The sequence below is a fragment of the Sinocyclocheilus rhinocerous genome, unplaced genomic scaffold (genome assembly GCF_001515625.1).
Source record: "Sinocyclocheilus rhinocerous isolate Xijiao unplaced genomic scaffold, SAMN03320098_v1.1 scaffold254, whole genome shotgun sequence".
NCBI classification, from domain to species: domain Eukaryota; kingdom Metazoa; phylum Chordata; class Actinopteri; order Cypriniformes; family Cyprinidae; genus Sinocyclocheilus; species Sinocyclocheilus rhinocerous.
In genome coordinates this window covers 1,067,959-1,086,864 of record NW_015628690.1, presented here as the reverse complement: position 1 = coordinate 1,086,864, position 18,906 = coordinate 1,067,959, and the positions used below count along the sequence as shown (strand labels likewise).

The window sequence follows — 18,906 nt, the reverse complement described above, 5'->3', positions numbered from 1 at the left end:
TACAATAGGCTACATCAGCGGTTCCCAATTCCAGCCCATGTTCCGAAGTGAAGTAAACTTCAACGGATTTCCCCTGCTCGGGGAGGAGGGAGCAATGAACACTGTAGGGATCATATAGATCGGAACACAGTTCATGCACGTAGCTCACTTCTAACGAGCTGGCGCAAGAACTGGATTAACCGCGGGGCTATATCATGTGTCATTCACCGGTGAGAAATCTTTAAAAGTACTACAATACCAGGAAGGAAGATCGGGTTGTTGATGTTTGCCTGCCATCCTCGCTCTGTCTGCACAGCGTGCGTGAACGCGCTGATGACGTATCCTGTCTGCGCGAACAGGGTGCGCAGAGGTATGCTAATACATATGTTGACAGGCAGGTAGGAAAGCATATTAAAACGCTCGGACAACAAATGTTTCTGAAGACAATCGCCTATTGCACCTTTAATATAGAGATATCGATATTTTTTATCCAGATTTAAACGGTACACCTGATTCCAAAAATAGCATGTCACACTTTCGTGCATTTTGTAGGATTTAAACTTTTGACAACCATTTGTAAGGTGAAGAAGTCTTGTATTATCCATTAATCACCAGTAAAACTGCAACACAGTCATGATTCCTATGTTCCTCTGAACCAGGTTACAACTGTTTGCTTAATTCAAAGCAGTTTTCATGCATTATTTTATGCCTAATCCTGATGTCAAGGTTAGAATTATGACCAGGGACAGTAGAAAATGTGGGTGTTTTACAACATACGAACAGCAACAAAAAATGCAGATTTTGTTTGAAAAACATTCATTTATAAAATGTAGTGCATATTTTTCCACTCCTTTGCAGATTGTAAATTAAATGATGCATTTAGAATACGTCTTTTTGTTGTGAAAACTTTTGACATTTCACTTCTTTTTGTTATTTTAAATGCATTAAAACTGATACATATATAATTTGAATAAACCTTCATTCTTATTTTGTGAAAACTTTCCATCCTGTATAGTTTTTTTTTTTAACTCTGCATAATCAAATTAGGTCATATTAGGCTTTTTTGTATATCAGCTCAGATTTTTTTTCAATATCAATACAGGACTGTGTAACTTATCATAAACACTGTGATATTCCATAAAGAAAATTATCAATTTAGATTGCAAATAAAAAACAAAAACAAAAAACTACACAATGACCTATTAATTTCTAATGGTCATTATGTGAACTGATCATGACTGATACTGATATACTGTGATTTGGTTGTTTTTAAGTCAGGTTGTTGTTTTTCTACAGACTTTTTTGTGTGTGGTGATTGTAAAGGGAACATGTGGTTTAACCAGCCTCCTAATCTGTCCACCTGGACTCAAAGAAGACCGGCAAGTATCCTTATACTCTCTCATAGATATAATGATCATAATTATGTCAATCATGCAGTCATGTGTTTCTGATAAATTGTTTGTGTGACTGGTCTGTAGGCACACACAGACAAAGTGAGTGTACTGCGGCTTACAGAGAGCCTCATCATCTCAGCGTCTCATGACAGAACCGTCAAACTGTGGGACAGACGAACTAAGAAACAGGTATTTTTATTCTTGCTTTTATGCACGGTGTGTATACCAGTGTTTATTTAATTTCCTTTCGGTGTCATACTCATTTTCTGTATTTCACAGGTGGGCATGTTTGTGTGTGGAGGCCCTGTCAAGGTTCTGGAGGTGAACCCATGTAACCCCAAGAAATTTGTTTGCAGTGATACGCAGGGTCAGCTGTACTTCCTGTTTTGGAAAGGTTGATTTCCTGAACATCAGTCAAAGGACACAGTCACTTGTTGCATGCCATTATTATACATTATTCGTAATCTTTCATCTTTTTTACCATCAGTTGTAATGTTGCATTCTGCACATTTTCATTTTATTTTACGTGCATGAAGCATCTTGCACTAATGATACTATTGCCTTAAACTAATCCATGATATGATGAATATTTGTGTTGATTTCATTATATAAATTTGACAGCCACTTGATTATATATTCAGTTATATTAAATAAATTTTTTTAAAATTTATATATATATTATATATATAATGCTTTTCTGGGCGAATAAACGGTCTGCAAGTACACATGGGGAAAAGCAGATGTTTATAAACTGTTTATAAGCTATTTGCATTTTTTGAACTTCATTATTCATTAATGGCTCCATATTAATGGTTTATTACTTTTAACCAATAGGTGGCGATGTTACCAAATTGATGTGGTGTGGTCAGTGTAAGATGACAATGATACACAAAGTTTGGTGTCAATATGTCAAAGCTGTGCAAAGATACAGCCTCAGATGCAGTTTGGCATCATGCCATCAAATTTGTTGATGCTGTAAATGAAAACCGTTTCATCTATCAACAACTTGAACTCTGTTTTTTTTTTCTTTTTGATGATATGAGCCAAATTTGGTGAAAGTCGTACCAAAGGTCTAGGAGGAGTTTGAAAAAGTAGGTTTTCAATATAAATCAAAATTGTGGAAAGAACGTTTGGCCAATTATGGCATAATTGATGTTCTCTGCATGATTTGAGGAATCTATCAAGACAGGTCTCATGACAATCATCAATATTAGTTATTAGTTCTTCGCATTTTTTGAATTTATTATAATTTTGCCACAAAACATTTTGAGTACCTTCAGGGCAATCATGCTGAAGATACATTCCAAGTTTCGTAACAATATGCAAATGCATTTGTAAAATATAGCATTTTGTCTAAAAAGGTAAAATGGCTGACGCCCAAAATGGCCGACAAGGGAAAACTGGGTACCATTTGACTCGACATGTTGCTCTGAATGTAAAGAGACTTCTTCTGACAGTTGTGTGATTTTTGGCCAAACCATTCAGAAGTTTTTAAGCCATTTAAAATGTAAAATAGCCATTTTTCACATCTCCTGACCATTAGGTTACGCTGTGGCGAATCTGCAGGTACCCTCAGATAATTTTTTTTAAACATACACCAAGTTTGGGTTGACTACGCTAAATCGCTGTGGAGATATAGCCTCACGTCCAACTTGACATGCTCTTTGTCAAAATCGTTTTTCGAAAACGGTTTGACTAATCAACTTGAATTACGTAACATTTTTGTCAGCATGGAAGAGGACCTGCACCAGTTTCGGTGACAAACTTTCTAGGACCAGTTCAAAAATGTTTTTGGAATAATGGAAAATAAATAAACTTTAAAAAATCTTGACTTAAAGAAATTGAAATTTTCATGAGCCAAGTAATGAGAGGAAAATAGAATTTTGCTTCTAATCTTTTGTTTGAGCTGTTGGTGGCACTAGAGGTTTTGAGTTAGAGACTCCACACTTTTTTGTGGTTAATGTTCTGACTGTCCTCTATCTGTCTGCCAAATTTCACAACCTTTACCATACGGTTCTATGGACTGCCATAGACATCCAGAGCAGAAGAAGAAGAAAACTAATGGTTACAATAGGTGCCTATGCATCTTCAGTGATTGACCCCTAATAAAGACATTTTGCACTAGAAAAATACACAAGATAATTGGCACAAATTATGCTGCTTAATTCTGATTTTACATTATTAGCATCTCTATATACCACTAAATTAAAACCATGTTTGGAGGATATTATATCTGTCACCCAGTAAGGATTTATGAGGGGAAGAAATATTTCAAATAATATTCGACCGGTGTTAGACCTTTTAGACTATTCCATGAAGAAGCTCTTATTTTGTTTTTAGTTTTTTATAAGGCGTTTGATACCGTTGATTACAATTTAATGTTTCAGGACCTCAATCATTTTGGTTTTGGCCCAGCCTTTACAAATATGATGCACACATTTACGATAATATATCAAGTAATATATGTTTGTCCAGTGGTGGTACTTCTTATTTTGTGGTTCGTAGAGGCATTAGACTGGGATGCTCTATTTCCCTTTTTTATTTTTTAGTAGCTGAAATTTTAAATATTTACCTTGTACTTCGCTCACAAATTAAAGGCATTGAGATTGGAGATTTCACTTTAACTATTTATCAGGGTTCTGTCACTTCAGTCTAGTTTATTCGTTGTTTTGTGACAGAGCCCTGACACTCCCATCTTGTCTGGTTTTCTTGTCCTTGTGTTGAGCGTGCAGTCTCGAGTATTCTCGAGTCATGCGCTCTCTTGTATGTGTGCCTTGTTTCATGTTGGAGTGTGGTGTTCGGATCCTGGCACTTATGTCTTGTTCAGTTTCGGTTTGGTGTCGGGGTTCGGACACTCACGCTCCATGTTCTGTTTTGTTGTGGAAGCATGTGGTCTCGAGTTCGCTCGGGCCGTACGCTCTTCTGTCCACGTGCCTTGTGTTGTTGTCCACATGTCTTTCATGTTATGTCTTGTGCTGTGTAGCACGCAGCTTGTGTTTTTCATTGGCTGCGTGCTTTCATGTTGTCATGTCTTGTGTGAACACGCGGCTTGTGAGTATTCTCATTAGCTGCGTGTTCGTGTCTTGTTTTGTTCAAGCACATGGCTTGTAATTGTTTTGCTGGCCATGTGCTTGTGTTTTTGTTTTGTGTGAGCACATGGCTTTTGTCTTTGTTTCCTGCATGCCATGTGGTCTCATGTCAATTGTCTACCCCACCCACCTCGTTACCTGATTATTGGTTTATTTGGCCCACCTGTCTTACCTCGTTACCCTCCTCATTTGCTCCCTATTTCTCTCCTTGTGTTTGCAGTCCTGTACTAGTTCGTGGTTGTATGCATCCTGGATGTGTCCTGTCCTGTCTTGCCTAGCCAAGCCTTGTCTTGTTGCCAGCTGTGTTTTTCCCCCACGGGGTGGTTTCTAGTGTTAGAAGTGAAGTGGGTAGAAATGTTATGACAAGCTCTTTGAGAAGTTGGACATTGAGGAAGGGGAAAAGGACAGGGACAGAGGGATGGAGCTCGGAAGGATGTGTTACAGGTTAGAGTGATGAAGGATGCAGTTGGAAATGTGCTGGCAAGTGAGGAGATTGTGTTGAGAAGGTGGAAGGAGCGTTTTGAAGAATTGATGAATGTAGAAAATGAGAGAGAGAAGGTTGGATGATGTGGAATTAGTGAAGTGCAGGGGGTTAGGGAGGATGAAGTGAGGGTAACTATGAAATAGATGAAGTGTGTAAAGGTGGTTGGTCCAGATGACATACCAGTGGAGGCATGGAGATGCTTAGGAGAAGAGTGTCCGGAGTGATTTGTGATAGAAGGGTACCTGCAAGAGTGAAAGGGAAAGTTTACAAGATGTTAGTGTGACCAACTATGTTTTATGGCCTTGAGACGGTGACACTGACAAAAAGACCGGAGCAGGAGATGGTGTCAGAGTTGAAGAGGTTTTTATTATTTTTTTTTCTTTGGGAGTGATGAGAAATTAGCATATTAGAGAGACCGCACAGTTAGGATGGTTTGTAGACAAAGTGAGAGGCGCGAGACTAAAGCCCTATTCGCACGGGATTAGTATTACCTGGTGACCTCCAGTCATTTGTAATAATTGCGGAGGTTGTCTGTGATCTTAATCCCGTGCGACTCGGCCGTGTCTGTAATTTGTAAAGTAAAAATTCCCCCGCAAATGACCTACCATATTTCGCCGAACACCGAGGTCCTGTGATAATATTAGTCCCGTGCGAATCGGCATCTCTGTGATTCGACCAGCATTTGGCGGGTCGTATATCATTTTTCGAGGTTTTTGTTTGCGGTGCGCCTTTTTATCCATCTTGCGCGAAGAATGGAGCTGCGTTGGAGTGTTTGATAGTATTTTGGGTGCTGTCATATCGCTACACCATACAATTTGCAGAAAGCGAAAGCTAAAAAGGTTTTGAGGTAATGTGTTACAAATAAATCAAGCATAAAGCGTGAGATACTATTTTAACCTGGTGAAATGTAAATCACACAGGGCATGAAACTATATTAGTTTCTTTGTTTTTAAATACTTCTAACCGGACCATTGAACGGGACTCTCAAAGCCTTGACATCGTCCGGGAGATAAGTCGGTAAATTCGAGTAAAATCACAGGCTTCGCTTATCCCGTGCGAATGCACCACACGGAATTCAGATGTGGGGGTGATTTCAAAATCACACAAGGTCCCCAGATAATACTAATTCTGTGCGAATAGGGCTTAAGATGGTTTGGGCATGTGCTGACAAAGGATGTGGGGCCACTGGGCAGGAGATTAGTGAGTACAGGAAGACCAAAAAGGAGGTTCATGGATGTTATTGATGGAGGATATACAGGTGGTTGGTGAGACAGAGGAAGATGCAGAAGACCGAGCAAATCTGGAGATGGATTTTTCTACTGTTATTATTATTATTATTATTTCAATTATTAATATTATTGTAGCTTTTGTTAAAATAGTCACAAGATGGTCGCAAGATAAATATTCAGATATTTTCCTCAGTCTGTCTTATTCAAACAATTATGAACATTTTTGCATTTAGATACAGAAGAACTTTGCCTGTTGAATATTAAAAACAAATGAACAAACAAAAAATCTGGATCTCCATGTCTGCCATGCAAATCAACTTTTCCTGCTCCTCTCCAGACTGGATCTCTTCTCTCCACTTTCCCTAATTGCAAATTCAATTATTAGATCTATCAGCATTATTATTTTTATACTTGGATTTTTTTGGGGGGATCAAATTGTAACACCGTGTGTCCCAACCAGACGCGACATGATAAAAAGTATCTTTTCCATGTAGTTTTTGTCCTAACCACCCGCAACAGCGACACGTGACAATAAGCGACAGGGGATTCTATTTTAGAAATGGTTTGTATTTTCTGCGACGTCGCGGCAGGGACGATATACAAAATATGACTTGTATGAATCTCAGGTAGCCGAATGATTATGTGCTTTATTTAATGTTAAAAGTGTCTAATGCGAGTTTGAATGTTATTTTGCGTGATCGTTATAGCCATAGTGAAAGCAACAATAGATATTTTACCTCAGATCTTGAAAATAAATTAAAGCAAACTTGTACGTTAAAACTGTGAACTCACTGCGAACCAACACGTGTATTTCACAACAAAGATGGTATCAGTCAGACTTCCGGTTATGTGGCGTGCAGAGTAGTCGCACGTTCAGCCTGCTCCTGCAGTTTCAATTGTACTCTACTTATTAAACATCTCTATTTTCATTTATAGTGTGTACAATAGCTTTTAAAACTAGTTGCAACTATTCGGATCGCTCTGTCATGTCCAAGGCTAAAGGAAAGCACGCAGAAAAAGATAAGGAGCTTTCGCCAACGGCTAGCATAACTATGGCCGACATTAGCTCACTTCTGGATGAACACAGAGCGGCCCTTTCGGCTGATTTTAAGTCGTCATTTGAGTCCCTTGCTTCAACGCTGGATAGCATCCATTCCACCGTAACTGTTCCTGCTCATTCCCAGACTGGATCTCTTCTCTCCACTTTCCCTAATTGCAAATTCAATTATTAGATCTATCAGCATTATTATTTTAATACTTGGATTTTTTTGGGGGGATCAAATTGTAACACCGTGTGTCCCAACCAGACGCGACATGATAAAAAGTATCTTTTCCATGTAGTTTTTGTCCTAACCACCCGCAACAGCGACACGTGACAATAAGCGACAGGGGATTCTATTTTAGAAATGGTTTGTATTTTCTGCGACGTCGCGGCAGGGACGATATACAAAATATGACTTGTATGAATCTCAGGTAGCCGAATGATTATGTGCTTTATTTAATGTTAAAAGTGTCTAATGCGAGTTTGAATGTTATTTTGCGTGATCGTTATAGCCATAGTGAAAGCAACAATAGATATTTTACCTCAGATCTTGAAAATAAATTAAGGCAAACTTGTACGTTAAAACTGTGAACTCACTGCGAACCAACACGTGTATTTCACAACAAAGATGGTATCAGTCAGACTTCCGGTTATGTGGCGTGCAGAGTAGTCGCACGTTCAGCCTGCTCCTGCAGTTTCAATTGTACTCTACTTATTAAACATCTCTATTTTCATTTATAGTGTGTACAATAGCTTTTAAAACTAGTTGCAACTATTCGGATCGCTCTGTCATGTCCAAGGCTAAAGGAAAGCACGCAGAAAAAGATAAGGAGCTTTCGCCAACGGCTAGCATAACTATGGCCGACATTAGCTCACTTCTGGATGAACACAGAGCGGCCCTTTTTTTTTTTTTTGGGGTTGTGAAAATTTTATAAATAAATCATACAAAAAAAAAAAAAAAAAAAAATGGTATCAGTCACTCACTCAAAACTGTTCAGTCCATTCACATTTGAATCATCTATTTTCCGTGTCCACTTTTCTTCACACTCGCCATGTTTTTGCTGTCACATCGTATCTACACTGGACCAGTGAACCAGTTCACCAAATCGGAGCTGAATCGTTTGAAACGGTTCGCGTCTCCAGTAAGCACTAATCTACAAATTACTTAAATTATTCACTTTTTTTAACGTAGCTGGCACTCCCTCTGAGTCTAAATAAACAGTAGCCCCTTGCTGCAGAACAAAGATCCAGGGGACGGGGGCGGATCCACATCTAGGGGATGGAGATGGTAGGTTTAGGGGTGGAGATGGGTGGGTTTAGGGATCAGGGGGTGGAGACAGGTAGGTTTAGGTATATGTAAGGTGGGAGGAGTTGGATCTGGATCCAACCTCGCCCCCTGGATCTTGTGTTCTGCAGTGAGGACCATCTCGAAATAAACCATCACGGAGTAATTCATTTACTCAAACAGTACACTGACTGAACTGCTGCTAAGAGTGAACTGATGATGAACACCAGCAGAGCAGGATGTGTGCAGCGAACCGGGTAACGAACATACACGCTCACTGCTGGAGCGGTTCTCGTTCTCGAGTCAAGAACCGGTTGCTTAGGTTTTCGGATCACCGGTACACTAAACCGAGAACCGTTTCTTTCGGACACGTCCGATTTGAGAACCGATGAGCTGATGATACTGTGTATGCGTGATTCAGCGTGAAGCTACCGAACAGTACATGATTGCCTACTATGACTATGATTCTTTTGGACAGCTCATTCTGTGCTAATGCTATGAGCGCGGGTAAACCGAGGATGGGCAATCTGGCAAAACGTAAATGTATTTAATAACAAATAAATCGCAATGGATTATGTATAGTAAGTGGATTATGGTTTCCGTGCTGATGACAACTCATTTATTTACTTTATATCTTCAAGACTTAAATCCTCGTATGCACATTACTGCCTGTTACTGTATTTGGGTGCTTAGTTGCAAAACTTAATTGTAAACTTTTCAGATCATGATTATGATGTTTTAACTGACTGAAGTTATGAATACTGACATTATATATTTGAATGTGTATTTTGCAACATATATTTACAGATTGTACGCTTCCCAGCCGAAACAACCCCCCACGTGAAACTGAAAATAATAACCCGTGATATAAGACTTTTTTTTACTTTTCTTTGTATATTTATTTACTTATTTTTGCCTTTTTACATTTCTTTGTACATTTCTTTTTCTAATTATGGATTGGCATTCCATACTATTGCACCTTTAAGTTTTTGTGCATAAAAAAAGTGCGCATAAACAAACACATGCCTGCTCTCACCCACACTTAACATACAACATAAACACACAAAATTGAAAGCATGTGTTGTTCCAATAAAAAAAAGAAAAGAAAGCATGTTACACACACACACACACATGTTGGTGTTTATGGTTTACGGGGAGTATCCATAGGTGTAATGGTTTTTATACTGTACAAACTGTATTTTCTGTCACCCTACACCTAAACCTACCCCTCACCGAAAACTTTATGCATTTTTAGATTTTCAAAAAAACACCATTTTGTATGTTTTTTTTAAGCCTTTTGAATGATGGGGACACAGAAAGTGTCCTCATAAACCACCTTCACATTGTAATACCTATATCATACCCATGTCATTATACAAATAAATGTGTTATCATGAACCACATAAACCAGCACACACACTTAAGCACACAGTTATATACAAACACAGTACATTACACACAAGCAGGCACATCATAGATGAAATCATGGCATTTTATACTACACAGTGCATTGTACTTCTGTTGAAATGATTCATTTCTTTGTTTTTGTCCTTTTGTTGAAGCGTTTTAATTGTTTAAATTTGTACTTTTGGACTGCTTTAATCTTCAAATTTATGCTTCTGTTGACATTTTTTAAACGTTAAGTGTTTGAGTTCACAAGCAATAACACAATCCACTAGTATGTCTATTTTTGTAAAGTTATTCTTTTGAATTCTGAGGATTTTCTATTGCAAAAGATTATTTCTACTATGTCCTGCTGTGGGAAATTGTATTTTGTAAGCACAGACTACATAATTTTTTTTTTACCAATTTACCTGAAAAGGTCCAAAGAAAAAAAAAAGGGTACTTTACATGTTTGAATCTCTGTATGTTTAAAACGACAACCAATGTTCCTTTAAAAAAACAAAACAAAACAAAAAAAAACAGTGGGAGATACAAGAGACTTTCAGAATTTGTTTAAAGCATAAATTGTGTTGGTAGAATAGATTTATTTGTATGTAATACACAGTTTACCAAAAAGTTTCCCACTTTTGCTGACTTCACCCTATGACTTTTTATATAATATTGAAAAGCTTTGCTTCATTATTTAATTGATTTATGTTTGCTTATGACTCATGTATTTAAAAAAAAGGGAACAGTAGCCTACTTGGGCAACGACTAACGACGTTTCACAAGTTCACTCACCAACCTTCTTAGAATGTGTCTATATTCGGTTCATTACGGTAGTGACACATTCGTGATACAGTCAGCAGCTCACCGGTTTACTTCATTTTACACTAATACCTGCTTACAAAGCTTTAAAGGTGAGTTGTTTTCTTTATTTTTTTTAGTCACACCACTGAATGAACCGTGTAGCACGGTAATAATCGAAAATATAGTGCATGCGTTTATTTTCAACAGTGTTGCTCTGCAGTGTCAGACAGGACTGTCTACTTCTGTGTTTTTGTTTGTGCACATTTATGACCATAAAGAAGTAATTGTAAAATAGAGATAAAGTTTACTTTTTGAGAGATAAGGGAGTACTGATGAATCTGTCTTGTATATATGTGGCAATATGGAAAACATTGCGAAGACAAAGATTGTTCTTCATTTATTATCAGCTACGTTAGAGGACTTTGTCCTACACTCAACTGTCACTAGGTGCGTCCCAATTGACCGTAAGTGCCCTGGCTGGAAAGTGAACTTTCTGAAATGTAAAGCGATTCCAATCCGAAAGGAGCGTACGTAGTTCGAAGGACACTGCAAACGGCAGCCGCAGAGGGACTAATAAAGGTACAGCACAGTGCAGAGTTCCAGTAAGGTCGGTACGTAAAGAAGCTGATATTCAATAAACGCGGTGAAAAGGAGTGGAGGCAGCTTTTGATTTTCCACGTTTGTCTACATTTGTTGTTTGCATAAGACACACCCATGCTTGTCAACGCTAGTGATTCTTGAGTACTGTACTGAATTCTGATGTTGTTAGCTATAATGGGGCATAATTATAAAGAGGCAAATTATCTAAAATCATAAACAATTTCTTTATATTACTATTTGTCTGCCAGAGTAGTTGTATAGTTGTGACATGTGAATTACTTAAGATTATATACAGAAACATAAAACTCACCAGAGCTTGTATGATCTTGTTGAACTCATAAAAAGGTAAAACATGGAAACAGGCCTTTAAAAAGTGTGTGTGTAACCAGGATATAGTAGCCTTTTATCTTTAAAAAAATATATGTACATTGTGTTTTGCAGGTGTACTGAATGATAATGTCATAATTTGAATGAAATAAAGAGAAAAGCAAATGTTAAGAGAACATTTTTGTAATCATATCTGACTCATTGCAGTTCAAGTTTATTATTTTAAATCTAGTTTGAAAGAAAAGTTGTGGGACATATTTTGTACACTTTCTCAAGAATCAGTTTGGTGCTGTACTTTTAGCATTTGCGATGTCTATGGACAAAAACACAGGCCCTGTTCTGTGTTTCTCCTTCCTTCAGCCAGGCAGACATGAAGGCTTCGGCTTCCCCTCAGACTGATCTGAAGGCAAACACAGATGCCAGACTACAGCGAAACTATAGCAGTTCAAGGCTGGAAAATCGCTTTCTGGCTCAAGCGCCCTCAGTATTGTCTCAGCATCAGCACACATCTCCATCCTGGGCCAAGCAGACCTCCATCTCCTCACAATGTCCAGCACTCCAGCCAACCAGCCTGTCCTCCACCATGTCCACCTCCTCTCTTCTGTCATCCACAACGATGAGCTCACGATCCTCTTCCTCCTCTCTGCTGAGCACTAAGAATACCCTCCTAATGGAGCCTTCACTTCATTTTCCAGTCTCATCCTCTCTAACCTCCTCCTATTCCCATAATCCTTTACTCTCTTACTCCAAAATGTCAACTCCCAGTGCTGCCCCACCTCTCTGCTCCTATCCGTCACCTTCAATGGAGAATAAAGCAGGCTCAAATGAAAAGAGAAAAGTTGAAGACATGCTTTTCTCACCTGAAGGGCTGCTGGGATCTAGTGAGGGGCCTATACAGGTATAGAGTGATTTCCTCTATTGCTTTGTAAAACTGTATGTGAATTAATGTAGCATCTTTTTTTTTCAGATTTATATTTTAAGTTCTTTTATTCATCTCCCCAAGTTTTTATTAGTATTTATTAATTAAAACAACACAGTAATTGGCAATAATTTGACTCAAGCACTAAACATACATGATTTATTTTATGGATGATTCAGTTTTGAGGTCATACATCTGTTTCACCGCTTTTAACCAAATTTATCTTTCCAATGCTGCACAGAAAGCACATTATGATTAAGTCAGCATGAAGTAGCATTTCATTTAAAACTTTGTTTCTCCATAAACTTACAAATACCTTGCAATGACTGGTATTTCCTTTGGGAAATGCAGATCTGGTTAATTATATTCTTTCTGTGCATCTTAACAGGATGCAAATCATGAAAGCTTGGAAGAGGATGACCAGAAGCTGTCTTCTGAGATGCCTGTTCTGAATATGGATTTAGATGGTGAGGGGGAGCAGACTGTAGCTCCTCATGAGGAGTTTGGGGTGCTTGAAGCAAGCGAGGATGAGCATCTTGTGGAATTGAGGGACAGAAAGGTGAGTCGAGTGAGCACACTTCTAGGGTTTGTGTGAACCTAAGTAATGGTTAGAAATGTGCTTCTAGCCCTACTTATTTATTTTTAGCTTTATTTATATGTATTCTTTGGTGAATATATTTAGACAGTCAGCACACACGTGCATGTTAAATTTTGTCTTTTGTTTTTACAAAGGAAAATATGCTCTGTATAATAAAGGTGTATATCATTCATATTGTTAGGATTTTTCACAGTAACAGTTGGGTAGCCTGAAGAAGACTTTGTTACTTAAGATTTGGTTACCTCCAATGTAGCCTAAGACCCAGGTCTATTTTATTTTTTAATAAATAACAATTTTTTTGTGAAATTACATACATTTTAGGAATATATACCTCTTCTGGTCAATTACAGAGTTTCTTTTTAACTGAAAGAAGTCTCTTGCATGCTTAGCCTCTGAGCTGCATTTATTTGATCAAAAAAATGCAGTAAAAACAATAATATTGTGAATTATAATTTATAATTAATAATTCTAATTTAAAATAACTTTTTTCATTTTATTTGAAAATGTAATTTATTTCTGTAATGTAAAAGCTGGATTTTCAGCAGCCATCACTCCAGTCTTAAATCATTCTAATATGCTATTTTTTTCAGGATTATTTGATGAATAGAAAGTTCACAAGAATAGAATTTATTTGAAATACAAATGTTGTGTAACATTATAATTGTCTTTACTGTCACTATTGATTAATTTAATGCATGTACTATTTTCTTTAAAAATCTTACTGACCCCAAACTTTTGAATGATATATGTAATATTTTAAATAATTCTTACACCAGATAATGGATAGACAAATTGGTAATTGTAAAATCAAACAAAATGTGACAGTTCTTTTGTTTAACCTTCAGAACATCCTGCTGAATATGGTGTGCTGCTCCCTTGTCAATAAGAGCTGTACCCCGGGCCAGAAAGACTGGGATAAGAAGAGGAGTGTGTGGGCCGTTATTAAGGTTCTGGCCGCAGAGATTACCACAGAAGACCCTGAGTTTCTCCTAAAGGTTGGTGTTTTTGTATGTATGAGTTTGTGTGGGTTATGTTGTCAGGTGTTAACATGTATGGTTTGCATATTTGCATTGGTTTTAGGTTGCAGTCTATACTAGGCAGGAACTAAACCTTCATATCACAGCCAACTTCCTGCTGGCACTGGCGGCCCATCTGCCTGGTTCTAAGCCACACTTGAGAAGATACTTTTGTGCTGCTGTACAGCTGCCATCTGATTGGCTGGAGGTGACAAGAATCTATAGCACAGTAAGTGTTAATATTAAATATATTTCTTACAGTGGGGAAAATATTTATTTGATCCCCTGCTGATTTTGTAAGTTTGCCCACTTACAAAGAAATGAAGGGTCTGTGATTTTTATGGTAGGTTTATTTTAACAGATAGAGACAGAATATCAACCAAAAAATCCAGAAAAAACATTATATAAAGGTTAGAAATTGATTTGCATTTCAGTGAGTGAAATAAGTAAAAAAAAATTTTTTAAAAAAGGCAACAAAGGAGTGGCTCAAGAAGAAGCACATTAAGGTCATGGACTGACTAAAAGACACCTGTCCACACAATCTGTATCTTCCATTCCAACCTCTCCCACCACCATGGGCAAGACCAAAGAGCTGTCAAACGATGTCAGAGACAAGATTGTAGATCTGCACAAGGCTGGAATGGGCTACAAAACCATCAGCAAGAAGCTTGGTGAGAAGGAGACAACTGTTGGTGCGATTATTCGGCAATTGAAGAAATACAAAACAAACATCAATCGGCCTCGGCCTGGAGCTCCGTGCAACATCTTGCCTCATAGTCTTACCTCTGTGCTTGCCAACAAGGGTTTCTGCACCAAGTAGTAAGTCATGTTTTGCTTGGGGATCAATTACTTATTTCACTCACTGAAATGCAAATCAATTTCTAACCTTTATATAATGTGTTTTTTCTGGATTTTTTGGTTGGTATTCTGTCTCTGTACATTAAAATAAACCTACCATAAAAATTACAGACCCTTAATTTCTTTGTAAGTGGGCAAACTGACCAAATCAGCAGGGGATCAAATAAATATTTTCCCCACTGTATACCATATTCATATGCCGATTACGGTTTTAACATGGTAGATGTTTAAATAAGGATTTTATTTTGCTCCTATTGTAGTATTCTTGTTTTTTCATACTTTTTAAATGTTTTTGTGCAGTGTTTCAGTAAATCTTTACCCTCCTGCCTGAAAAAAGCTCTAGTGGATAAATTTAAGCAGTTCACTGAATATCAGCTGGCCAAATACAATACACGGAAGCATCGCTGCAAACACAACAAGAAACGAAAAAAAGGAGAGGTAATATGTCAAAACCGCTTATTTATCTATAATATTATACACCCAAATATATACAGTGGGCTCCACAAATCTGAGACCACAGAACATTCTTCTTTAAAAAAATATTTAAGTTTTTTTTTAATGTACTTTCAAATTTGTAATTCTTCATTTCTGTTTATTTCAAGATTTAATTTTTTTAAGACATTTTGAACCCCATATTTTAAGTATTGCACACATCCTACCAACATACAATAATGAACACATTATTTCTTTCTGGATTTTTCCATTCCACATCACTTTTAAAATGCTTTTGTTTTAGGTAAAACAATTCCACAGAGACAGCACTGGTAAAAGTTCTGAATGATATTTTACTGACTCTTGATTCTGCCAAGTCTGTTGTGTTAGTGCTGTTAGATCTGAGGGTGGCATTTGATACAATGGACCTCTCTGTGATGATCTTTTGTTTGGAGCACTGGGTGGGCATTCAAGGAAATGCTCTCAAATGGTTTCAATCATATTTCAACAATAGAAGGTTCTCTGTTAGTGTTGGTTAATTTACTTCACATGCAGCTCCTCTTCCCTCAAGGCTCTATTCTCTCTCCAATGGTATTCTCCTTGTATATGCTTCCCCCAGGGTCGCTCTTTAAGAAGTATTGTATCTCCTTCCATTGTTATGCAGATGATGCCCAAATTTATCTGCCCCTGGGATCTAATAACAAGGGTTTGGAAGCTCTGTTGGCTTGTCTAGCGGATGTCAAGGCCTGGATGTCCCTAAATTTTCTTCCCCTTAATGAAGCCAAAACTGAGATTATAATTTTTGAATCTTCAGAAGCTGCTAGCTCCCCTTGTTTAAATCTTGGCTATTTGTCTTCCTGTGTAAAACCACTAGTGAAGAATATTATAAATTTTTTTTTTTGGAAGTCCTATTTAGATAGTGCTCTCAAATTTGACAAACAGATTAGTACGGTAGTCAAAACCATTTTTTTCCATCTTAGAGTCTTAGCTAAAGTAAAACCATTTCTTTCTTTTAAGGACTTTGAAAGGGTCATTCATGCTTTTATTTCAGTGAGGCTTGATTACTGCAATTCCCATTATATGGGTATTAATCAAGTATCTCTTAATCAACTCCAAATGGTACAAAATGCTGCTGCTGGGCACCTTACTGTTGTGTGTAACGAGTGCACATTACCCCAGTACTAATATCATTACATCCCAATTCATTACAGAATTGATTTTAAAGTTCTGCTGCTGGTTTTTTAATTCTATGAATGGGTTAGCTCCTGTAAATTGGTTTGATTTATTATCTGTTCACAATCCTTGAAGGTCTCTAGGTCATCCAACCAGAGACTATTAGACGTTCCTTGGGCTAAATTAAAATCAAGAGGAGATCAAGCCTTTGCTGTTGCTGCGCCGAAACTCTGGAACAACCTACCAGTTTTTATTAGAACTGCCCCTACACTGTATGAGTTTAAAGCAAAACTCAAACCCATCTTTTTTCTTAAGTGTAGTTAACTGTGCTGTGTCTGGTCTTTTCTGTGCTGTAATTCATGTTGTTCATGGTGTTAATGTTGATGATATTGGATTTATTGTACAGCTCCTTGGTCAACAATTGTTGTTTTTAGTGGTACTATATAAATAAAGTTGAGTTGAGTGTGTTTTCTACCCCTCTTCTTTCAGAAAATATCTGCTGCACAGTGGAAAAAGTGGGGTGATCTTGTCAGAGTCCGCGAATCCATTCTCAAAAAATATGTGAGCTTTGTTGTTTAATTAGATTTTGTTATATTACATAACATTATAAATTACTATTGCACATCATGTCACTACTAAACATCTTATGATGCAGTTCTGCATGTTTTGATACAGTTGGAGAGCCAGAATCGTACTGCAACGGATAAAAAACAGAGTGAATTCAGCCTCAAGAAAATGATAAAGTGCCTTCACATCAAAGAACCTGCAGAACATGTCATGGCCATTCTGGGAAAGAAGTTAGTCCTACAAGCTGGCATATACATTTTTTTAGCCAAATATTCCTCAGTCCATTGTAACTTCCAGCCATGAGTGAGCATGTTTGTTGTCTGTCTTTGCATGCAGATACCCGAGTGATCTGAAGGCCTTCTCTCGCAGTGGTCTTAGTGGGGTTTGGGAGAGAGAGAGAGCTGGAAAGCCAATGAAATTTAAGCAGCCCGACACGTGGGAATGCAAACTTAGTCAGGAGGGAAACAAAGCTGCCACCTGGGAGAAACTTATCGGTGTGAATGAGGGACATGCACTGGGTCATTAACTGGCTTAATTCTTGAACATCTACTCAAACTTAAGTGTATGTTTTTTGTAATTGCAGATGGAAAGTCTCTTCCTTTTATGGCAATGCTGAGGAACCTGAGGAACATGATCTCTGTGGGCATCAGTGAGAAACATCATACTAAGATCCTCAACAGGCTGACCTCGAAGGTGAGCATCTCTTAATTCAGTCTTTTGCACACTGAAACTTATGTAGCATGATGAAGTAATTTATGGTGTTTAATCTTCCAGAATGCTGTAATCCAGAGCAGGCAGTTTCCTTTCTGTTTCCTGTCTGCATATAAAGTCATTTTGGAGCTCAGTAAATTTGGTAAGTTTATGTATGAAGGATGTTTGTCAACCAGTCAGATTTTAGGGTTAAGTTTTCAGGTTGATGTTGGGGTTTCAACAACAGTTTCAAGCTATAATATAATGCTCCTTGATTTTAGAGGTCAGTAAAGGTTAGGACTGTATTTGTTTAGCAGGAAAAAGATACTGAGCCATAAACTTGCCCTGCTTGGCAAAATCATATTAACAGTTCGGCTATATGAGATGAAAAGTAAAATATACACTATTATTTTTTGTAAGAAATTAATACTTTTTTTTTCCAGCAGCAAGGATTTATTACATTGATGAGAAGTGACATCAAAGACATTAATAATGTTACAAACGGTTTCTATTTCAAATAAATGCTGTTTTTTAACACTCTGTTCATCAAAATGTTGCACAGTTTCCACAAAAATATTAAGTAGCACTGTTTTCAAAATTGTTAATAATGTGCTTTAAGAACCAAATCAGCAAATTAGAATGATCTTTCTGAAGGATCATGTGACAATGAAGACTGAAGTAATGATTGCTGAAAATTAAATGAGTAAATTTCATTTTAAAATATATTAAAATAGAAAGGAGTTATTCAAATTGTAATAATGTTTCACAGTATTACTGTATTTTTGATCAAATAAGTGCAGCTTTGCTGAGCATCTTTCTTTCAAAAATGTAAAAAAATATTTTGGACCTCAAACATTTGAACAGTAGTGCACAATGAATTTAGTCCTCATGAAAGACATATTTATGGTATTTTTGGGAATTTTAGTATTTTAATCTACAAAACTTTGGATCTCACTGGATGTCAATGAATCCATATTAATCTAAATGAGAGAGCACATTCCTACAGTGTCTTCGATAGACCTGCGCCTGAG

At 37.4% G+C, this 18,906-nt stretch overlaps 2 protein-coding genes across 2 annotated transcripts in view; both read left to right on the top strand.

Moving 5' to 3' along the window:
- The window catches only part of LOC107738210 (telomerase protein component 1-like), a gene marked incomplete at its 5' end in the record, with an annotated part of 33,648 nt that extends 31,646 nt beyond the window's left edge, over positions 1–2,002 (top strand). Inside the window, 3 exon segments of the mRNA XM_016549946.1 lie at positions 1,276–1,358; positions 1,458–1,562; positions 1,653–2,002. Of these exon segments, the coding sequence (XP_016405432.1) occupies positions 1,276–1,358; positions 1,458–1,562; positions 1,653–1,772 (308 nt within the window).
- An 8,738-nt stretch (positions 2,003–10,740) lies between these two features.
- The window catches only part of LOC107738151 (telomerase protein component 1-like), a 30,039-nt gene continuing 21,873 nt past the window's right edge, over positions 10,741–18,906 (top strand). The window contains exons 1-12 of the mRNA XM_016549864.1: positions 10,741–10,805; positions 11,143–11,306; positions 11,983–12,520; positions 12,930–13,100; positions 13,985–14,134; positions 14,220–14,384; positions 15,314–15,451; positions 17,108–17,179; positions 17,294–17,415; positions 17,522–17,679; positions 17,769–17,878; positions 17,960–18,038. Of these exons, the coding sequence (XP_016405350.1) occupies positions 11,993–12,520; positions 12,930–13,100; positions 13,985–14,134; positions 14,220–14,384; positions 15,314–15,451; positions 17,108–17,179; positions 17,294–17,415; positions 17,522–17,679; positions 17,769–17,878; positions 17,960–18,038 (1,693 nt within the window). The 5' untranslated portion in view covers positions 10,741–10,805; positions 11,143–11,306; positions 11,983–11,992. The remainder of the gene's footprint in view (positions 10,806–11,142; positions 11,307–11,982; positions 12,521–12,929; positions 13,101–13,984; positions 14,135–14,219; positions 14,385–15,313; positions 15,452–17,107; positions 17,180–17,293; positions 17,416–17,521; positions 17,680–17,768; positions 17,879–17,959; positions 18,039–18,906) is intronic.